This window comes from Lepidochelys kempii, chromosome 18 (assembly GCF_965140285.1).
Source record: "Lepidochelys kempii isolate rLepKem1 chromosome 18, rLepKem1.hap1, whole genome shotgun sequence".
Lineage (NCBI taxonomy): Eukaryota > Metazoa > Chordata > Testudines > Cheloniidae > Lepidochelys > Lepidochelys kempii.
The window spans coordinates 21,373,976-21,387,764 of record NC_136397.1 but is presented as its reverse complement, the minus strand read 5'-3'; the positions used below and the strand labels follow the sequence as shown (position 1 = coordinate 21,387,764).

Below are 13,789 nucleotides of genomic sequence, written 5' to 3'. Positions count from 1 at the left end.
CGTCGAGTAGGAGACTCCTAGGCGACATTGCAAGGTCAGCAATCTTAAAAGGGAACATCATGAAACCAGGAGGCGCACTGGTATTGTCCTTCAATTGCCCTCAGGGAAGTAATGGACTCAGTACTCCCCCAGAGCTCCCCTCCAAAGCAAAGGATTCGAAAGCCCTCTGCATGGGAAAGACAAAGCATTTATAGGGCTGAAAGGAAGCATAAGGTAACGGCTCAGGAAGAGAAAGAGGACGTGTCAATACGGTGTTTTAATCCTCACCAGAGTAAACTTTAGTCTGTACTAGCATGTCACACACTAACTGGCTCATGTGTATTCTACTGGTACGCACTAAAAGTCCCTAGTGCTTTTAACCTAATAACGTAGGGTCCACCTCGACCAGTCAGTGTGCGACATGCTAGTGCGGACAAAAATTTACACCCCTCTGGTGTGGATTAAAGCACTGTGTAGACATGCCCAGAGGTACAACAGACAAAACACAGCAGGGTTTACTGGGTGGGGAGAAAACTGTCCTAAGACCACTAACAGTCTCATTGTACGGCCAAGACAATGAAATGAAGTGTCAGGATTTATTTTACACTGTGGTTTTCTTTGTAGATTAACAAAATATGGTGATCAGTCTGAAGTAATTCCCTCAATCCCCATGTCCATAATACCCACCACCCACCAAAATGCCTGCACATTAAAAAAATCTAAACTGATCTTGATTAAACACTTAGATTGTTTATACCAAATTTTCAAACAGAGGGCTCAGACTTCACCTGGAGATTCTGTGCACACATGCGGTGACTGGTAAATGTGCGCATAAAATGCACATTTGTGAATGCAAAATTAATACACTCCCACAAAAGTATCAGAGTGTGCAGTACTCATTGTGCACATACAGTTATATTTTCCCATGTGCTCTCACAGACCTTACAGTGAAAAATTAGGCCCTGCTTTGCAAACTATAGATCTGTGAGCATATGGGCAAATCTCAACTGTTTCAGACAATGGGATGCTATTAGAAAGTAGGCAATGCACCAAAGAGATTTTCCTTATTAGTTTCAACATTGGATCACTTTCGACAACATGTTGGGGATCAGCTGCCAGAACTCTGGCAGTCCCGACTGTCAGCCAGGGTGAGTAGAGAAACTCAGCTTTGGTGGGGCCTGGCATGATTCCAATGGTAGCCTTTGACAGCATGCTTGGATTTGCTGCAAGTCACTACAAGCCGCTATGTAACATAGGCATGCCTAGACGTGCCCAGACATGTCCAGGCAGGCATATTACAACTATGTCTGACCAGGTTCTCGATACTTCACCAAAGTGGGGGTGGTGTGTGTGCTCTCTGGCAAAAGGTAAGAATAGCTAATTGTCATGGTTATTGTGAGAGGTTTGTATGGGTCATATATTAAGAGCTGTGTAGAATATTATGTTCCAAAATTGTTGGAGATGACACATGTCACCTAAGGCAGGGTGGGCCTCAGCTAACTCAATGAGTGAGAACAATCAATATCGTTCAGCTCAGCCCAGCCCTGAGTTTACAGTCTGGACCAGATGCAGGCCTGAGCATTGACAAAGACAAAGAAAACTCAAGAAAAGTCACTGACTAGGGGCCCTCAGGGCTGAGCTGAAGTTAATGAAAGGCCCTGATTATGAAAAGAGACAATAAGTCTGAGGCTGTATAGAAGAAGAAGGAGAAGGAGAAAGAGCACAACACATTATCCACTACGGAGGTGATGCTCTGCCAACCTGAGTGTCCCATGAAAAGTGGATCTCACCTCTATGGACTGGACCAGTGCTGTAAGGATTGTCCATTGGGTGAGAAATACCTTATTGGATTGGATGGGAACTGGTTAATAAGTACAGGCTCTCAACTACATTTTAAATTTTGTGTAACACCGTAACCTGGTGGTTCCAGTCCTTTTACTTGCATCGATTTTGGATCTTTATCTTAAGCTATGCGAAATAAACTTCTATCTGGTTTTATTGGGGACATGACCCAGTGCCTTGCGCTGAAGAGAGCACTGAGCTGAGGGGAGGCTGGTGGACGGGGGTGCACTGCTTCCAGGGGGGCGATGAATCTGTGTGCCTTGCAGGTGTTCAGAAGACAAAGGACTGGGCACTCGAGTGTAACAAGGTGGTGTGTGTGAATTGCTACCCTGCAGTGGGAATGAGCGGGGCTCGCAGAGCCTGGAGCAGAGCACTTGTGCTGTCAGTGGCTGGCGGAGTTGGAAGGATTTCCCGTGGTGGGCTCAGATAAGTCTCTCTCATGCTGTGAGCAGGAGGTAGTGTAGTGATCCAGCGTCATACCCTGTAAATCTATATTTTCAAGGTCATTTCCAAATCCAGACATAAATGTTCAGGGAGCACGGGCTTGATCACTGTGCCCCACGGATTCGTCTCCCTTAAATCCATCAGAAAAACACCATCATTTCCTGGAGCCACCAGGCTGCAGCCATCTTGGACTCTCTGCTGCCTTACACTGCATGGAGCCATGCTGCAGAATCACTCGGTTTCACTTCCTTGCCTATCCCCTCCACGGACACTGGACCCCATTTGTATCCAGTTGGTGACATATCCCCATCTCAGGAGCTTTGGGCAACCTCTTTCAGGCAGAAGGCCAGTATTACCATCTTATATAGCACCTTCGTATTGTCATCTGATACTAAGAACCTAAAAACTTCCTGCTTTTCGATCTTAAACTGCAGAATCTGGAAGCAGCAGCTTTCTAACCAAGTGAGCTATTGTTCTTGGTACAGAGGTACCCCTTCTGGCTCAGGGATTCCTCTGGTCATCCCCTTTCTCTCTGTGCTTGCCCTGAGTCAACTTCAAATTTAAAGGATTAAAAAAATGACTGAAAATATCACACTGTAAGTTAAAAATGAAAGCAGCCTGAGTATTCTCTTTCAGCTGATCCTAGCCCCTGGTGTTCTATTACCTTTGTGTCTTGTCTGTGGGATACAATGTCCACAAATTATTATCTGGAGGGCTTTTCCAAAGCAACAGTGGACTCTCTTGCTACGAATTTAGCCACAGTAGGATTCTGTCTGTAGAAGTCCCATATCCTCCAACTCCATTTTTATAAGAGAAAGAAACTTTGTGCAAGAAAAGAACATGGGCTGCAGCTTTAAGAGAAAGCTTAGAACCATTCTGAGGTGCTGTGGGGCTTTTGTTAGCAACCTTACCCTGGCTCCATGCTGCCTTTCTCCGTCCCAGGAATGAGCAATCTCAGGAATGAGCTGCACGTTCTCTTTCAGCAGAGAAAGCACAGCAGCAGCACCCACTACAATGTGGTCATGATGGGTGACACGGTTTCTAACCACGTGGTTCGAGTCATTTTCAGATGAAAAAAAAAAATCTGAATATTTTAAGGGCGTTTTTGGAGTTCAGAAGCCTGATCTGTGTTTGCAAACCCAGGCTAGTGTCTCTTTACAGCTCAGAGCTCCCACTAAAACTCTATGGTGTAAATTCTATGATATAAATGGAGGCTTGGGCTATTAATATTGTCACTACACTAGTCCGTGCGTTTGCCAATTCATTTGCTATAAAGGAAGTGGTAGGAACCAGGAGAGAGTGTGGCTGAGTAGTAATAAGAATACTGTGACAGCCTGGAAGGAAAGGCAGAGAACTGCAAAGTGCTGTACAACTATTAGTAACTCCAGAAAGTGTCAGCAATATTAATGGCAGCACAGCATCCTCTAAAACAGGGGGTCTCAAACTTCTTTTGCTGGGACCCCTTTGAAAATATGGGATGATCCCCTCCCCCCCCAAAAAAAGTGATGAGCCCACTCCCCATACCAGGCCACCCTTACTTCTGCACTGCTGCTGGCGGCAGCACTGCCTTCAGAGCTGGGTGCCCATCCGCTGCTCTCCGGCCACCCAGCTCTGAAGGCAGCGCAGAACTATGGGTGGCAATACCGTGACCCCCCTACAATAGGCTTGAGACCCCCCAGTATGAGAAACGCTGCCCTAAAATGAGATATAATTTTACACCGTTATTTCTAATTAATGACAAAACTATTTAGGCTTGGGGCAATGTCTGTAACAGCAAGATTTAAACATGTCCTTGCAGTGAGATCCATTGGAAGGGGAAAGTGTCCCAATGCAAATGGTGGATGTTCTATCACTTAAGTTAATTAAAAGTGAACTGGGAAGAGCCCTAGAGAATAATCCTGTATTGCTAGAGAGGAGTGGGCTAGATAATCTAACAGGCCATTTTCCTCCCTTGTTTCTAGAGTGCTATGGTTACAGCACTGTGAGGTGGGGAAGTAAGGAGTAGTATCCCCATTTCACAGAGGAAGCTCTGAGGCAAGAAGTGACTAAGCCAAGGCTACACACACAGTCCAGTGTGAGAGCAAGGAACAGAACACAATCATCCTGACTCCCAGTCCCATGCCCCAGTCATTAGTTCACACTAATACTAATACCTGGGATTACATAATGAAGTTGATGTGTTTTTTCTCCTGACACTGTATAAACCCTGCTGCAGTATTATAATGCAGTTGATACTCAGTGATAGGGAAGGGAGCAGATATCAGTGGCTCTGTTAACACAGTCTGAGGCAGGGTAATAATATAGTGGTGGTGGGGGAGGGTTAGTGTTCATTGACAATAGGCGTCTCGCTAGCCACATGTTTTATTTAGGATTTCACTGAAACCAGGTCTCTAGATTTACTAATTGAGCCTCTCTGGAGTTTTCAGTGTCAGATGGAGTCCCAGAGGACTGATTATGGGCTGTAGAGATTGTCATGCCTAACTCACTGGGTTGAGTCCACCCAGATGAGCAGTAATGGTCAAACATTGTTACGGCGGCTGGCTGGTGACCTACCTTGTCCACTTAACGTCCACATCAGGAAACTACTGTGCAACTGGCCCTTTGCTGACAATCTCAAAAGACACCAAATAAGCCATGGAGATTAAACTCCTCTCTCGTTCTTTAACATGGTCCCTCTTGATTAGGACTGAGGTTTCTCAGCAGAGGAAACTCACATTGCCGCAGCCACTGCTGTGTGTGGTTATAACCAAACAGAGGACTTTAATCACCAAAGCAATCATCCCAGCACCTGTTAGCAGCACTGAAGTCACTTTGTCAGTGAAGGATAAAGTCTCTTGGTAGGGCTGGTGTTTGGATGGCCAGTACTAGGAAGCTTCCTGCAAGGGAGAGCACTCTGGCAAAAAACCCCAAACTGAAGACCCCTGAATTTAGGGGGAATTTGGACCCAGAGCCAAACTGTGCCTCTGAAAGCCCAATAATGAACCTGTCTTTGCCTGGGGAATGCTGCAGCAGGGGATCCTCTGCCTTCTGCGTGTCTGTGCACCATGCAAATTGCAGGGAAAGTGAAGAGTTTTACTAGACATGCAACTGATTTGAACGCCCTTAACTGTCTACCAGCTAACTGTGGCTGATGAACGGACATTGCTGGCTGCTGAGTCCCCTCTGTGCACTGTGGGGGATGGGAGATATTCTGCAGAGCAGGGCACATGGCAAATTTGTTTCAGATATTTAAAAGGGCACAGAATTGAACATGCATATTTGGGTTCTTTGGCTGCTTTAACCCAAGGTTACTGGTGCATTTGTGCTTGTGTTTTCATTCAAAATGGAGGCTTCCACATCAGAACCCCCTTCTCAGACTAACCCCACCCCTGCAGCTGCTGCTGCTTTCCTCTAACGCTAGTCAATGCCTTCTAAGAAATTCCCAGAGTCGAGAAGATTAGAAATAGCTGGGGCAAAAGCAAATCTTGCTTTAGGGTGTCTCAATTCAACATGGTCCCCTGACTGGTAAATATCCAGGGCTGCCCTTCTCACACGGAGGTACTGGACTTTTGGACTTTAAAGTTTGTGGAAAGACTTTGGTTTGTTCCAACTGGCTTGATTTGTTCTGTGGATTTATCATCCATGTGAATTGCCTGCACAAATGGTTTCTAAAGAAGTCCTTTAGAAACACTCAGTCTCCTTGAAGAACCCCCTCTGGTGTAACTTTGGTTGTATTGTACATTCCAAGTAAATCTGATTAATATTTTCCGCCGAAATGACCTCTCATATGCTAGCGTAGCCCGAAGAATGTGAATCAACAACATTCCCCAGGAGTCACTGATGTCTTTGGAGGAGAAAGAAGTGGTACCTCAGGAAAATACAACAGCTGAACCTGCAAAGCCACAACCATGATTAATTCAAATTTTAAAACAGGTTTTTACTTAGAGGATGACTTCAACCAATGGAAACCAGGCAATTCTGAGCTAGGGCTGATACTCGGTGCTCACTTCCCTCTGCCTGCATGATGGAGTGGCAGTCTTAATTTTCAGCACCTTATTGTTAGCAGAACCTTTGCGTTGTACCCCACAGCATAATCGCTGAGCATCTTTTTGTAGTTGCTATTGTCAAAAATTTTCAATTCCTTTGTTTAACAATGTACAGAACACAAAGGATAATGTTCTCTCCTGTTGGTATGATTTTGGCTCTATGTCTGGTTCAGATCTAATACCATAGCAATGGAGTTATTTTGGCATCTATTTACATTACAATGGGACCCAAGGGCCAGGCCACAGTAGGTGTCTCTCAGAGATATTTGAGGTAGTGTTCTAACTCCTCCATTATCCTTCTGTGCAAAGGGAACCTTCCCTTTTACCACCACATATATCCTTGTTCCACACAGACTTGCTTTTTATGTGTGAAGAGAAAACTCCATTGCTACCAGCATTCTAAAACGGCATGCCACTGAGACCTCACAGAGCCTTGGCTCTCCACTGCCCTGCTCCGTTGTTTGTAACAGTGCCAGGTAAGTGCACAATGAATATGAAATGCTACCATTCTGATCCGCTGACGTTCTACACCCGCTGTGCACTGGTGTAAACAACTTTGCAAAGTGCAAGGCCACAGAGCAGGTACATTCAATCCCCATTACCCAACAGCCTTCAGGCATGCCCTGAGAGGAGAAGGCCCATGCACAAACAGGCCGTACGCCCTAGGTATGTCAACACCACAGAGGCAACTAGTAAGAGATAACTGGGCAGCCACGTTTCCAAAAAGGGAGTGCTGTCTGTCTAGTGGCTAGAACAGAGGATTGGGGTCAGGACTCCTGGGTTCTATTTCCAGCTCTCCCACTGACCTGCTGTGTGGCCTTGATGTCATGTGAATCTCTTTGTATGTCCGTCTTCCCATCTGTAAATGGGAGCAATGATGCTCACCCGAACCAGGGGTGGTTGAGAGAATGAATTAACATTGGCAAAGTGCTTTGAGATCCTCAGGTGATAATTCATGACTTTTATAATTAATCACATGCTATTCAATTCCTATCTGGAACATGGAGCTTGTATGAATTTACAAGAGATACTAAGCTTCGCCAAAGCACACTTGAGTTTCAAATTCTCTTTTAGTGCCCACGAGGACAGAAGCAATTTGCCTGTCAGTGTGCCTCGCTACCATGAACTGCAGGGCCTTTTTCATGTTTTTTCTAGATGTCTCCTCAACCCAAGGTAATGCTGTTCCTTGGCTTGCTGTTCTCAGGTTTTACACATGCATGGCCACCTCCTAGGACAGGCACGATATGTACTGTACCTTACGGATCCTGTGCTGTGTCCAGTTTATAACAATTGTCAAACAGGTCAGACAATACAGTATCATAAGGGAGTAGATGATGTTCCCTCTTTCAGGCACTGAGCACTGGCTAACCCATGGTGCCTCCTACAGAGGAGAAATTATTCCTCTTGTGATGGAAGAACAGAAGAAATTAAAGTAGCCCCAATTATTCAGAAAACAGCCACCATGGTGATGAATCCACAAACAAGATTAGATAGGTGAAATAGGAAAATGGACTGGTACATAGAGAAGCAGAAAGAGAAGGAATCTCCGGGTGTTTTGTGATGGGAGGGCAGACTAAATTAAAGTAACTCCCCTTCCTTAAATCGAACAGCTCAAGTCCACCTCTGAGTATAAATGTGACTCCACTGAAGTCTGCTATTGTAGCTCAGGCAAGACACAACTCCCCTCTGTCACCATGCAGGTGACATGGCACCGGGCATCTATCTATGCATAGCACAGGCTTTTTACCTGAGGCTTTGTTGCTATTTTTCTCCACCAGCGCTATCACTTTGGATCAAAGACGCATTGATTGGGTCAACGTATCCAAGATGTTTAATGTCATATAACTAGGGAGCAAAGCAGCACAAATCATCCTCCAGATGCCATACTGCGAAATCCAGAGAGAGACTGTGCTAAATAAATCACACACCCACACACACCCACACACACCCAAGGCCTCCTACCTGCTCTGTAGCCCTGAGAGTTTTGAGTCCCCCCGGAGGTCTCCAGCAGACAGGGGCGGCCTGGTATTGTGGATCTACGTTATTTGCTGCACTACAAGCAAGTAGCGTCCCGGTCGCCTAGGCGATGACATTGGAGCTGTTGAAAGCTATGTGAAAAGTGTGGCAAGGGCTTGAGCTCTCCTTCCTGGAACACAAGGGAGTTACAAGGGGGTGGGGAACGCTCAGCCAACTGTGCCTGGGAATTAAGATGGTCATTGAAGCTAAGCAAGGTTGGCTCATCTAGGGTTCCAGAAATGCCCAGCCATTCAGTACCACTGAACAGCAGAGTGCACTGCCCTCATGGTAAATATACGCATGAAAGGAGAGTTTCTGTTTTATTAGCGTTTAATCAAATACTGTGAGAATGAGGCTGTTATCACAATGTGATACGCTCACGCTCAGAAGCCGAGGAGTTTTTTCTCTCTCTCTTCAGACAGTTGTTGAATAGTATAATTTATCACAGGCACGTGGACTCCGGTGACACCAGAATGTGGGTGGGAAAAACTGACCTGCCAAGCTGTGCCTAGAGCCGTCGCCAGTAAAGAGCACTCTGTTTCTGATTGAAAACAATAGGCAATGTCTGTCTGGAAAGCCCTGCAGAACCTCCAACTAAGACGCTAATTATCTTCGCATTACGAAATTGTTGAATAACTTCTTACTGTCTCTTGTCCCTGCGTAATCAGTCTTGCTGATGTTTATGTGCTTAACCCCATTCAAACACTTGAAAAAGGCAGTTGAAGTGTATTCACTATTTTAAAAACATCATTTGAACTTGTTTGTTTATCCCCACTCAGTGTCTAACAATAACCAAAAGTCTGTACCTAGGCATCCCCAAAGCACACTTAATGGGGCAGACTTCTGTCTGTTGTTAGAATATTCACATCTTTTATTCCCATATATACATTCATGTGATTTATTCATTATAGGTTGACATTTACAAGGGTCTGAACACATTAGCATTGGCATGTTCATATTGCCTGAGATGACTATAAAATCCTTGCATTTATTTTCACAGGTGAAAAACATGCTTCATTTTCAAAGGCCCCACTCAGCTGAAATAGGTTATGAGAGTAATGCCTTTTGATGGAATATATTTGCACATATTAACCTTGTGTGAAATTTGTTTATATTGTGCTTTCTGTGTAGACTGCAAGCTCCTCTGGGCAAGGACTGTCTCTTTGGATAGATGTTTGTACAGCACTTAGCACAATGGGCCCTGGTCTAAGATTGTGGCCCTTGGCACTACTGTGATAGGTGTTATTTTCAGAGTGCCCATTTGGTGCTGCAGGCAGAGGAATCTCTTTAATACCCCCTGTGCTGGCCACACATATGACAGGAAGCAGCTTAATACGCTGCTCTCTCTCAGTGGCTGGCTGTACAGCTCGGCCTACAGAAGCAATAACGTGATTTCAGTTTCAGAGTCTGAGAGGTTTGTGTGAACAATGCAAAACTGCACTGGGGAAGCTGATGTCCCTGCCCCAAGGAGCTGACACTCCACAGGCCAGCCCGCGTGGGAGCAGTTCAGACCCAGTGGGAGCAGTTCAGACCCACAAGCACACCGGGGGCTGAGCAAAGGCCTCACAGGGGTCTCTGCTGGGTGGAGTGAGCTCTGGGGAGGGATGTGATTGAGGCACAGGAAGTCACATGACACATGGGAAGAGGGAGAGACTGTTTCAGGCAGAGGCTGGTGGGGAGGCATGGAAGGCAGTGTCCAGGTGACGGGGAGGGGGATGCAAAGGGGTGGCCAGGAAGTATGCTTGGGCTGCACGAGGGGTGAGCTGGCAAAGATGCAGGGGGGAATGCATCTGGACTGGGCCTGGCCGGGGAGGAGAGGTCCACCCTGGATGCCAGAGGTGCAGAGAGGGCAGGGCAGGGAGCTGGAGGTCACACCAGTGCAGCCAGGGCAGGGGCTGGCAGGAGAACCTCCAGCTCATATCAGCCCTGCCTGGGGGGAACGCTCTCTGATTGGCGGCTCTTCCCCAGGAGGTAGGGCAATGGCCTCTAGATATTGGCTCTAGATTGTGATCGACAGCCAGTCTAGAAGCTGTTGTAACTTCAGAGCAATATAAATACTTCCTTCCAAGAGACTCAGAATGAATGGTACTTTTAACTACACTGGGGCATAGAAAGAAAGAAGCCAATGGGAATTTGTTTTTATGCAAGAGTCAGGCTCTCAAAAAGACTTCATGTATCACCTCACTAATTCAGAATAACAATCTGAGATCTTGAGTGACCCAGAAAGAAAGATACACAGGACACCATCTTGCACTATTTGAAGTCAGTGGGCATAGGATCAGGTGAATAAGGCAGCTACAGTTTCAACCTGAATTATCCATTAAATATTTCTTTGAAAGACAGTGGATCAAATTCATCCCTGGTGCTGACCCAGTGTGCAAATTAACTGCAAACAGTGTGCAAATTAAACTGCTATAAAACAAGGATCCAATTTAATTACCTGTTAAACTGAAATTAAGCATGATTTACACCTTTAACACTGATCTTAACACAAAGTAGCCAGTCTTCCCTTTATTTAAACTCAAATCCACTTTTCATTTTTCTCAGAATCTTATGAATGTTCCTTTTTATCCAATTTTTGTTTACCAATATATTTCATTTTTAATTTGCAGTCTCACTATAAAAGCAGAGGGAAACTTTCACAAGTTGATGCCTCTTCTTTCATTACTGCCAATAATTAGTCAGGAAGAGGCTGCTCATGATCAGAAATTAAGAATCAGGAAGCAAGTTGGAACATGCTTTCTTAAAATATATTGATATATATAGGGGACTCTTCTAATTATGAGACAGTTTTGTTGACATTTGTGGACGGTAGGGAATGAGGAATGTGAAAGGAGGAATGAGAAAATTGGTGTCTAATCATGGCGTTGCATATCACATCTTATTAAATAGTGTGCTGATTGCTTATCCTATTTGCATAATAATTATTAGTTTAATCTCTGTTCCTTATCATTATTTGATTATCAGACTTCACACATAAACTGTTGCTAAAATATACGTTCAATAGCTGTCTATCTACCATTTCTTTATTATTCAGATAATTGTGTTTTATATACCAGATGGAAGTTTGTTTAGATAATGATATTCTCTTTTGGATGTTGAGGTTAAGTGGAAAGGAAGAACAGTTTTGCGGTTAAAACACTGTTCTGTTCCAAGCTCTGCCCCGACTTTCTGCTGACCTGGATCAAGTCTCTTCTGGCTGGATCTTTAAAGGCATTTAGATACCTAAAGATACCTTTCAAAATGTGGCCCTATGAGCTTTTGAAAATCCCAATAGGTGCCTATCTGCATCTTTTGGTGCCTAAATACCTTTAAAAATCTGGCCATTAGGGTCCTAAATCAGTGGAATTTAGGCCCTTGAGACATTTAAATTTGACACTAGGAAGTTTTACCTCTAACTATACTGGTATAATTAAAGACCTATAACCCTCTAGCGTGGATGTCATTATATCATTATAAAGATGCTTTATTTTGGTATTGCTATTCTCACAGTGGCATAAGGCACCTTTATATTGGTATAATGGCATCCACACTAGGGATTGTACCACTTTTATTATTTTGGTAAAGAGTCACATGCTAACCCGTGTGTAAACCTGGCCTAAGGAGAGTTTGGTTTTGAGGAAGTTGAGGTAGGGATAGTCTCTGCTGGGCCAACATCACAGGTGACAGAAACACTAGCTGTAACTCTAAATGTAAGAACGGCTTCCTGATTACATAGAGAGGTTCCCCCAGAGAGGGTCTCCCAGCAGAGCCCACTGCAGCCAGAAACAGCAGGCGGGAAATTAATCACCCTACAACTGGCAAAGGTAATAAAGTGAATTGAATCTCCAGATGGCACTTGGCACAAAACATGTTGTTCTCAGATGCTGAGAATATGTTCAGATTGCAAAGGGGGAAAACACCCCAGACAAGGCGGAGAAACTTCTAAGTCATTATCCATTCTGTGGATACTGGGCATGCATCATGCTCTGAATTGACTGGAGTTGTCGTCTTAGCAGCAATGAACTTCTAATTTATGCCCAGGTCCAAATAAGAATGACATTGGAGTGGTTATTATTCTGGCTCCATCTAACCTAGGGGCAGAATATTCATTTAAGAAAGATATTTTCCCTAGGGACATCAGTTATTAACAATTTGCCTTTCTATAGCATCTTTCACCTAAGGATCTCAAAGCATTTGACAAACATTAATTAAGACTCTCAAGCACTCATTATACCCATTCTACATATGGGTAAATTAACACACAGGTAAGTCTGGTGACTGGCCCAATATCAGCATATCAAGATCAAGATTGATAACAGAAGCCAGAAATCCTGCTCTGACCACTAGGGATTAGGAAAGTATTATACAATATTAGCCTCTGCTTGGATGGAAAAGTTTATGTGTCAGCTATGGAATATAAGGCCAAGTGAATATTATATTAGTCCTGCCCCATTGGCTTTGTAGAGTTTACACCTAGTCTTTCCTTCTGGTTTGTCCTTGTTCTTGGTTTAGAACCAATCCCATTCACCAGCTGCTTTGGGGACTAAGTCTGCGGTAGAATGGATTAGCAACATTAGACTGCCTGTAAGATACCCTTCTTTTCCTCCCTCATTTGAATGAGAAATGAGGACATTGTATATTCAATCCTTCCAGGGAGAGAAAATCTATGAAGATGGATAATCTGTCTCCTCTAGAGCTCTTACTGAAACCCTGAATTTACTGTTCTGCTCTGTGATCTTTTAAGAAAACAACAAAGTAAAAACAAACAAAGAACTAAACACTCCTATCAAATACATCTTAAAATGCTTCCCTGTCCCCCCCAAACTCTCTATTTGAAATAATTTCTGCAAACAAATTGTTGAATTGGAATAATGCCATTTCAGTTCATTTTTTTTTTTTGTAAAAAACCCCCAAAATATAAATAGGTTTGTTAGGATTAGATTTTTATCTGTGAATGTCAGTAAATGTTTATTTCACCATACACACAAACCAAAATATTTCCATGTATAATAATCAAATTTTACAGCTAGGCAAAATAAGAAAAATTCTGCTTGAGAACTTATTAGAGTTTGATTTAAGGATATTTATTTTATATTTTGACATGTGAAGTTAACAATTTGTGTTTTAATGCTTATCAATATTTAACTTTTTGAATCACAGTGTCTACTGTAATTAGATAATTGTTTAATCCCTTATTATGTGAACCCCGCTCCAGAATCTCCTGCAACTATGAAATAAATCAATAAACATTGAAAAAATGCTTACACCCTTAATTTTCCACTGCTGTGAAAATTTAAATAAATAAAAAATGTAAAAAGCTTAAAAATAAACATATTACCCATCAAAATTATATTAAAAATAAAATTCTGCCGAGCCAAAATATAAACATTATTTGTGAGAAGGAAAAGACATACACCTATCCCGTGAAGAGGAGAAGCAGAAGTTCCCACCTTTGACTGACCAAGGATACTCAAATAAAATCAAGTAACATCTCAGAGTTA

The 13,789-nt window shown here is 43.5% G+C and overlaps 1 protein-coding gene across 4 annotated transcripts in view; it reads right to left on the bottom strand.

Annotated features, from left to right (window-relative positions):
* Positions 1 to 13,789, bottom strand: part of TP73 (tumor protein p73) — an 87,551-nt gene that overhangs the window by 67,228 nt on the left and 6,534 nt on the right. For 2 of the 4 annotated variants that reach the window (XM_073316372.2, XM_073316376.1), the window contains exon 1: positions 3,177 to 3,275. The exons of 1 other annotated variant lie outside the window; for it this stretch is intronic. In XM_073316372.2, coding sequence (XP_073172473.1) covers positions 3,177 to 3,187 — 11 coding nt within the window. In that variant the 5' untranslated portion in view covers positions 3,188 to 3,275. Of the gene's footprint in view, positions 1 to 3,176; positions 3,276 to 8,252; positions 8,319 to 13,789 lie in introns of those variants that run through there. One more of the 4 variants, XM_073316375.2, reaches the window with a different exon arrangement.